Source organism: Caretta caretta, chromosome 12 (assembly GCF_965140235.1).
Source record: "Caretta caretta isolate rCarCar2 chromosome 12, rCarCar1.hap1, whole genome shotgun sequence".
NCBI classification, from domain to species: domain Eukaryota; kingdom Metazoa; phylum Chordata; order Testudines; family Cheloniidae; genus Caretta; species Caretta caretta.
The window spans coordinates 36,676,205-36,684,492 of NC_134217.1; the positions used below are offsets into that span (position 1 = coordinate 36,676,205).

The following is an 8,288-nucleotide window of genomic DNA, read 5'->3' on the forward strand; positions in this document are numbered from 1 at the left end:
CGGCCAATTGTCCTGGGTTTGCAAAGTGTTCTGCAAATCTTCCGATCCTGGGAAGCCCCTTTAAACTAAGCCAGGAATGCCTACATGTTTTCATTTCAACTATGCTATTTCGTCACGTGAACTGAGCCTTTGTTAAATAAATAATCATAAAAAAGAGTAATAAACCTTTAGTCTCCAGGAAATCTACTCGGTTTTAACATCAACGTGTTCCACGTTTTCTGCCCGAAAAATGGGATCAGGAAAACCTGCAAACACACACACACACACATTCACACATACATATACACACACACACATGCGCCAGACTTTGAGCAGAAGAAAACAACATGGATTTATTTTAAGGTAAGTACAACGATTAAGACCACATAAGACAAACAAGCGTGAAGTAGAATAAAAACAAATAGTTCTCAGGAATGGTCAGGGTGGAGACTATTATACAAAACATCACACTGTCGTAAATAAAAAAACGAATCAGAGACTTTGTCTTTTTTTCCCAAAAATCCACCAACAAAAATAAATTATTTCCTCGTCTTGTAAAAAGAACAGCTCTAAAGAGGAAGAAATTCTCTTGCATAATTGTACAAAAAAAAAAAAAGGAAGAAGAAATCACTTGTAATTAATTGGGCTGCCAGGAATTGTTGGGCAACATAAAAAAAAAATAATCCAGTGAACTCAACTTTAAATATTATATTAATGGCTCTGAAAATTAGCCTGATTAGAAATCCACACATTTTACAGCACAATAAGAGAACTTAAAATACCCAGGACATATATTTATATATATAATATATATAATTTTCTTTTTAATCGCATAATGGTCGCTGTGATATTGGTCCATAACTTATTTTCGGAGACCTCCTATACTTTAGCATATAACTTTGCCACTTTGTTTAGATAGCTCTCTATATATTTTAAAGATATCCCTTTTCAAGTAGAATTTACTTGTTTGGAATTTACAGACGATGGAAGAGGATTAAGGGTCTATAAACTCTTTGGTTCCCAGGTCCGCTTAGAGGTTGTAAAAGTATTTCCTTGTGCAGTCTTAAGTGTTTGCTTAATTGGCCTACCCAGGAGAGTCAATGCTAATCAATACTTAGTGCAGTCATAGGAATAGGGGGTGGCGTGGCGGTATATGGAGGGCGTGGATCTATAGGGGATCTGACAGCTTGTGTTGCCGCTCACCTGATGCTCGTTGAGGGTCGAGCTCTCAATCCCCAGCCGGTGAGAGTTGAACATGTCCCGGACGGTCGGGAAAGGCTGCTGCTGGGAGCCAAACGTGTGCCCGGAGAGGTGGTTGAGCTCGGTGCTGTGGTTGAGGTACCAGGAGGCTGCCGGCTGCCCGGGCCCGCCGCTGGGATGCGGGTGGCTGGGGGTCAGCGCGCTCTCCTGGCTGGAGGCCAGGTTCATGGTGGCCAGGGGCGAAGCGGTGCCGTTGGGGTGCTCCGAGATGGCTTCTTCCAGCGCGGTGGGGACGCACATGTGGCCCGACCTGTCCCCGGTGTAGAGGCTCATGGCCCGCATGCTGCACTGGTAGCTCCCGCTCGTGTCCACGCTCTGGCTGCACGCCTGGCTGTAGATGGAGGGTTGCGCCTGGGGGTAGCCCAGCGGCAGCGAAGCCACCAGCCCTGCCCCTGTCCGGCCGGAGGCGGCGCTCCCGGGGCTCAGCTCCCCCGGGGGAGAAGTCCGCAGGGTCATGATGTTCTCCACGCTGAAGCCCGACAGCCCGTTGCCGGCCGGGTGGTGCTCCGGCAGGGAGCTCTCGGTGGACACCGACGGGGTGGAGGCCACGCTCCTGGGGCTGCCGCTGCCCGGGCTCAGCGTCTCCACCTTGGTGATGACCGGCAGGTCTGGCGAGGAGGCCTCGCTCTTGATGACCACCTTCTTCTCCGAGGCCTCCTTGGAGATGTCCGGGCTGGAGATGCCCGGCGCCTTGGGCTGCTCCTTGGCCTGCCTCTCCTCCTTCTCCTTGGGCACGTCTTTCTTCTTGAAGCGCCGGCGGCGGCGCAGGAAGCTGCCGTTCTCGAACATGTTGTAGGAGTCCGGGTCCAGGGTCCAGTAGCTGCCCTTGCCGGGCTTCTTGTCGTCCCGGGGCACCTTGACGAAGCACTCGTTGAGGGAGAGGTTGTGGCGGATGGAATTCTGCCAGCCCTGCTTGTTCTCCCTGTAGAAGGGGAACCGGTCCATGATGAACTGGTAAATCCCATTCAGGGTGATCTTCTTGTCCGGGGCGTTCTGGATGGCCATGGTGATGAGAGCAATGTAGCTGTAGGGAGGCTTCACCAGGTCCTTGGGGGCCGCCGGCTGGTGGTGATGGTAAGGCCCATAGGAGCGGCCCATGCCGGCGGCGTACTGGTCAGGGTGGCCCGAATAGACGCTCATGGGGCTGGCCATGTTGCTGTAAGTCCCCGCGGTCCGGTAGTAGTTCTGCTCGCTCAAGTAAGGCACCACTCCCAAGGCGTTGGGGTCGGAGACGGAGTAGCGAGCCTGCATCATGGATGGGGCTCCCCCAAATCGCAAGGCGACGCGACGAAATCACCGGGGTCCGGGGGAGGGGGGACGAAGAGGGTAGGGGTTTTGGGGGAGAGGGGCTCACCCCAACGGGATTCCTCTGCAGAGGAGGAGGGCGAGGGAGGAAGGGGTGAGAGAGAGGGAGAGTCTCAAACACAAGCTGCCCAAATCCAACAGGGTCCTTAGCAGCAGTAAATCAGCAGCATCCTTCGGAGTCGCCAGGCGGAGCGTGCAGTGCGGATATCTAGTGATCTCTCTGGGTTGTTGTTTTTTTTTTCAGAGGTGGTAAAAGCTGCTGCTAAAAGGGAGGCAGAAGCAGGGAATAATTCTCGCAGGCAAAGAAAAGTCTTGAGGGGGGAAAAAAGATAATTCTTGCAACAACAACAAATTCTTCTGGGAGGGAAACCACCACCACTTCTTGCGAACTCGGAACCAAAATAAACTCTAGGGCTGTGGAGGAGCCTGTGAGAGTCCGGTGTGTGTGTGTGTGTGTGTGTGTCTGTCTGTCTGTGTGTGTGTGTGCGCGCAGAGCCACCGGCGAGCCCCGCAAATGCTAACTCCCCTTATAGGGTTTGGGAAAGTTTCAAAACTTTTCTTGCTGAAGGCGAGTTTTTACCCCTCGCCGGCCACGCCTCTGCCCCCGACTTTGAGCCAATCGCCGCGCCCTTTGGGATGGCTTTGTCCAATCAATGGGCAGGGAGAGAGAGAGAGCGAGAGCTAGAGGCTGCGGCAGAGCAGCGGGGCTGGGACCAAGGTAAACGCACCGGGGCTGTATCTTTCGAAGGCGTTGGAAGGTAACGAGCATCCAGCGCGGCTCATTCGTGACTTTTGGTTGCTCGCGGTAGGATTTTAAAGGACATGAAATGTAACGTATGAGCGGAATGGGTTTTAAGCCGTAAGCCAGGCCAGGTTCATGACGAGCTGATCGCAATGATCAGCGATCACTGAAAACATTTCCCCGAGCGCTGTATTTATTATTCCTCCAGGTTTTTAACGGAGGAAACCTGCAATGCTGTATAAACACAGAGCTTCCCAATTTAAATACATTTTAGTTTAAAATCAAATCACCCTCCTGTCCGTGGGCGGCTATTCAGAAGGGGCTGATCATTTTCTTGGGTTCTTTCTCACACGTTTCTTGTAGCGTAGCTACCTATAAAAGCATTAGCACTGAAAGCTAGGGGATGGCACACATCACATTTCATAGCCTACGCTATCAGATCAAACAGCCGGCACTGGGATATTTGGAGGGTAGCAAGTTTGCAGCTTCCTCGAACACTTTCAAAAGATTTGAGCAAATAAAAATAAAGAAATAAAGAAATAAAGACCCAGGAGAAAAAGACCCACATCGAGATGAGTTTTCTTGGGTTTGTGAAACCCGCCCCTCCTGCTTTCCCTAATGATTTCATTACAGGCAATCAGATTCGGTTAATTAGGGACGCATGCTCGGGGAGTGCAAAGTCCTGTATTTGCAAAGCTTCTGCGAAGTGCGCTGCATTGATCGTGGATAACGTTTCTCTCCAATGCAGCCAGATGAAGAAAGAAATGACCTCTCCTCCCGCCCCCAAGTAAAATAAAAAGCAAAGAACAAAACCACCTCCCTTTGGATCCAAATTTCTGAAAGGTGAATTTAAATTAAAACGGAATAAAATAGCTACAGACCCAGTCTGTGTCCGCTGCCTACTGAAATAAGGCCCTCCGTCTACAATTTACTTCATGCGACTTCTGAAAAGACCATCTAACAATTTGTGCGGAGCAAAACTCAGTCTTCGGGAATCGGTAAAGCTTCAGACAGGGACACATTTAACAAAAAGCGAATTTCGTGTGTGTGTGTGTGAGAGAGAGAGAGAGAGAGAGAGAGAGATGTCTCCTTATTTATCTTAACAAATATACTCAGTACATAACTATCAGGGATCCAAGTGGGGTAGGTATTGCAGGGCTAATGGTACCTGAGAATCACAAAAGCTCTCTGTGAATGTCTTAATACAAAAGGGAAAGTTTTTTACCCAACACTTGAAAATCCACCAAAAACCTGTAATGGAAATTGATTGTAAAATGCAGTTGATGTCTTGGAAACTTTCACCTTCGTTTCATAGCAATAAATTCAAATGACACCCTTCGATTTCTTTAGGTAGAATAAATGCCAGGGTGATTTTCACAAGAGTATAAAAAAGCAAATTAGGTTAGCGTTGCTGGTGTCTCATTTAAATGTATTAACGGAGAAACGGGGTTTATTTAACAGGTTTTTAAACGACTTCCCATTTTTAAACTTCAGCTTTCAGTACAACCACACTTCTGATCAGCCCTAATTGTTTTAAAGCACACAATAAGCATAGGGGGACTTTTTTTAAAAAAATCATACACAATTTTAAAAAGTTGTAAACGTCCAACTCTGCCCAAAGAAACACTGGTGGGTTATAGCTCTTTAACCTATTATTTCCTAAAAGTTTAAGTTTTGTCTCAACACATAGCCTGGTTACTAAACCTTACGTCCCATCAGTTCACCACTCTCAAAACTTTACGGAGCGTAAGTTTCTAAAGAAATCGAAAAGACGCCCTGTGCCCTCGCATCACGCATTTGGAAAATCTGTGGAGCCTAAGTCCAAAGGATCTGAAAAGCTACAAGACAAAATAGTTTCAGCCCCAGATCCTTTCAATCAAGAGCGCAAAGGTGGACAAGAGATATTCTCTTTTCCTTGGAATGCTCCGGCTCTTTTTGGTTTCCCCATTAGGACTCCCGGGAGCAATGTTTTAGTTATTTGAACAACAGCTTCTACGTGCCTAGAGGTTTTGTCTTTAAATTTTGTATTTACCCTTGGTGGACACTATAAAACAATACTCTGAACCTTTCCACTACCAGATTTCTTCCCCCCCTTTGAAATGTCCTTGCAATCTTGGAGAATGTTTTTATGAGAAACAAGAACATTGCAAAGACCCGGTTGCAAAGACTGGGATAATCAGGCAGGAGATTTGTCCCATTGTTTTTCTACAAAGGCAACAACAGAACCAGTTGCTTTCTGGTAGCCAAGTGAAGCTCTCCTCAAACATCACCTGAACTCCCCCCTGAGAGTCTAGTTTGCTCACTTTGTGGGTTTTGGTGCCCTCTAGGGGATACGCAGGAGACTGTAAATATTTTTCTCTGCAAACGTTCAGTGCATTGAATGGTAAAAATGTCGGTGCTGACACCTTGTGGACTTATCCTGGCAGAGAAGTTGTAGTATCGAAAATTTATCAAATGTCAAACACGAACGTGGTCTATTAGTTTTCGGGGGGGACTGTCCTGCGGCCGTGTGTCAGTAGGTGCCAGAAATGGGAGGCAAGAGTTTATTCCAAAGAAGAAACGAGTTTGCACAGGCAATGGAAAACGAAGCTTAGCTGTTCCAGTGACTATGTTTTTCCTGCAAAAATATATGCACATACTTGCCTTAACTCTAAGCATACGCGTAAGGCTTTGCAGGACCAGAAACGAACACAGCAGAGGTAGCGACATCTGAAAATGGGTATGGGGAAATGACCCAAATTCGCACACACAGAGAGAATCAGTTTCAGAGCAGCAGCAAATGAAGATCCAAACGTGCCTGACTCAAAGCCAGTTCGTTAGTTTCAACCTTGACTACCCTGAGGAGCCTCCGTTGTTTCATTGTTTCCTGTGCAAAACGTTATACAACCGTAGAAAGTTTACTAGCAAATAGAAACTTGTTTCATAACGAGCCAGATCTAACATACAATTTCAGCAAAATGAAGTAGGTTTTTTGTTTGTTTGCTTTTTGGAATTTAGTTTTTCTCTAACCCAATGCTATAGAGATTCGAGAGTTGTCTTGACTTGTATTCTGTACAGTATTGCCTATGATAATAATTTGATTAATAATTCTTCAAACCAAAGCATTACAAGCAATTACCTTACTGTATTGGTTTAATCTCCAGGGCAGAAAATAAAGCACAGAAATGCATCTGCCCCTATTTTTCAGCTTTCATTTTCAAGGAATTTGCAAGCTTTCTTTTATTGCTGTCCTTAATGTGTCAATTTCTGAGGCTGGAGAAAGGATTTGCAATAAAAGGCACTTGCAAGAATTGTGGAGAGCAGGGGAAAAATACAAAGGGGATTTGGAATCCAGGCTTTTAGAAGCATTCCTTGGTTTTCTTCTTCGTCTAAAACTGTAAAACACTTCAAGAAAGATTTTCACATTTTCCCTTCTAAATCAAATGCTTGAATTTTAATAGTTCTTATAAGACAATGGTTTATCTTTCACTATTTTTGTAAGCAGTGTTGTAGACTCCTGGATAGCAGGAGATTAGAGAGAGGAGGTGGCTGAGGATATCTTTTATTGGACCAACTTCTGTTGAGGAGAGAGACAAGTTTTGGAGCTTGAAAGCTTATATCTCTCACCAACAGAAGCTGGCCCAGGAAAATATACTACCTCACCCACTTTGTCTATCTTTCTCTATACTATATTCCAATTTTTAAGCAAAATTATTAGGTACTCAGATACCACAGTGAAATGTGCAATGCGGGAATTATAGTAGTATAGACTAGAACACTCCCTTTTATTAGGGATTTTTAGGGCCTGATCCAACTTCTATTGAAACCAAAGAGAGACTTTCCACTGACTTTAGTGGGAGGTGGGCCATTAGTGCTAAAGCTCAAGTTGGCAATATATGTATGACAGTGAGAAAAGAGATCTTGGAAAAGTGATTTTGAGCAAATGGGATTTCAGTCTTATGGGATCAAACAATAGCTGATGCATGAAACCAGTAGAAGAGGCCTCAATTGTTAGGCAAGTTGCTAATTTAAGAGCCCATTCCCAAATATTCCTAAATGTATCACGTCCAGTTCTGCTTCACCTTTGTTAGAAGACCAACTCTTTTAAGCAACTATTTTTGATGGCTTCTTAGATAGATTTCATTATCTATCTATTTATCTTATCTTAGATAATTATATGGCCTCCCTTCTGAGTGTCCCATAATCTTTAATGTATTTATCTTCACAACACCACTGTGAGATAGGAAAGTACTATCAGCCCCATTTTATAGGTGGTAAACTGAGGCATTAAGCTGCTAACTAACTTGCCCAAGGTCACACAGGAAGTCTGTGGTGGTCCTGGGACACAGACCTCCAAAATCCTAGGCTGGCCCATGGGACCATCCTTCTTCTCTGATATACAGTAAATTATTTCTAAAGGGGAAGGGGATAATTGTAGGCACTTCAGTCCACACAGAGGAATTATCCTTCCAAAGGTTCTGCTTCACCAGATTTAGAGTATCATAATTACTCTGAATTAAAGAGAGGTTGTAAATAGCTCATCAAGGGCCCAATCCTGAACTCCCTACAAAGACAAATAAATGAGCCATCAATGTTATTGGGAGTTTTGCATGAATCGAAAGTGGAGAGTTGGCCTCCAAATCCTCAAACATCTGATTCACGTGGATGGTCTGTTATGTCTGGATGGGGAACCATCGACTTCAACAGCACTCAGTTTTGGTGTACCAGTCTTCCTGGATGGATCCCACTGCCATGGCCCTAATTGCTTGTGTTGAAATCAGGGTGAGTTTCACCATGGACTTCAAGAGAAACAGCATCAGGCTCCAGGGTTATTGGGACTGTTCTGCATTTAGCCAAACATGTTCGTATTAATCCATGTCCAAAAATGCCCAGTGAACTTTGAGCAGAAAAGGTTTCTAAAGACCTGACTTTTTTTACGCTTATTTATACAGATTTGACAGAGAAAACACATATGCAATCAACTGCCATAGCAAAGAGAGAATGCATTTGTATCTGCCCAGCA

At 45.3% G+C, this 8,288-nt stretch overlaps 1 protein-coding gene across 1 annotated transcript; it reads right to left on the bottom strand.

The window, feature by feature from the left end:
* Positions 1 to 312: 312 nt before the first annotated feature.
* Positions 313 to 3,153, bottom strand: FOXC2 (forkhead box C2). Its single transcript, XM_048816932.2, has one exon. It carries the CDS (start codon positions 2,491 to 2,493, stop codon positions 1,087 to 1,089), a length of 1,407 nt encoding a protein of 468 aa, XP_048672889.2. The 5' UTR covers positions 2,494 to 3,153; the 3' UTR covers positions 313 to 1,086.
* Positions 3,154 to 8,288: the final 5,135 nt, after the last annotated feature.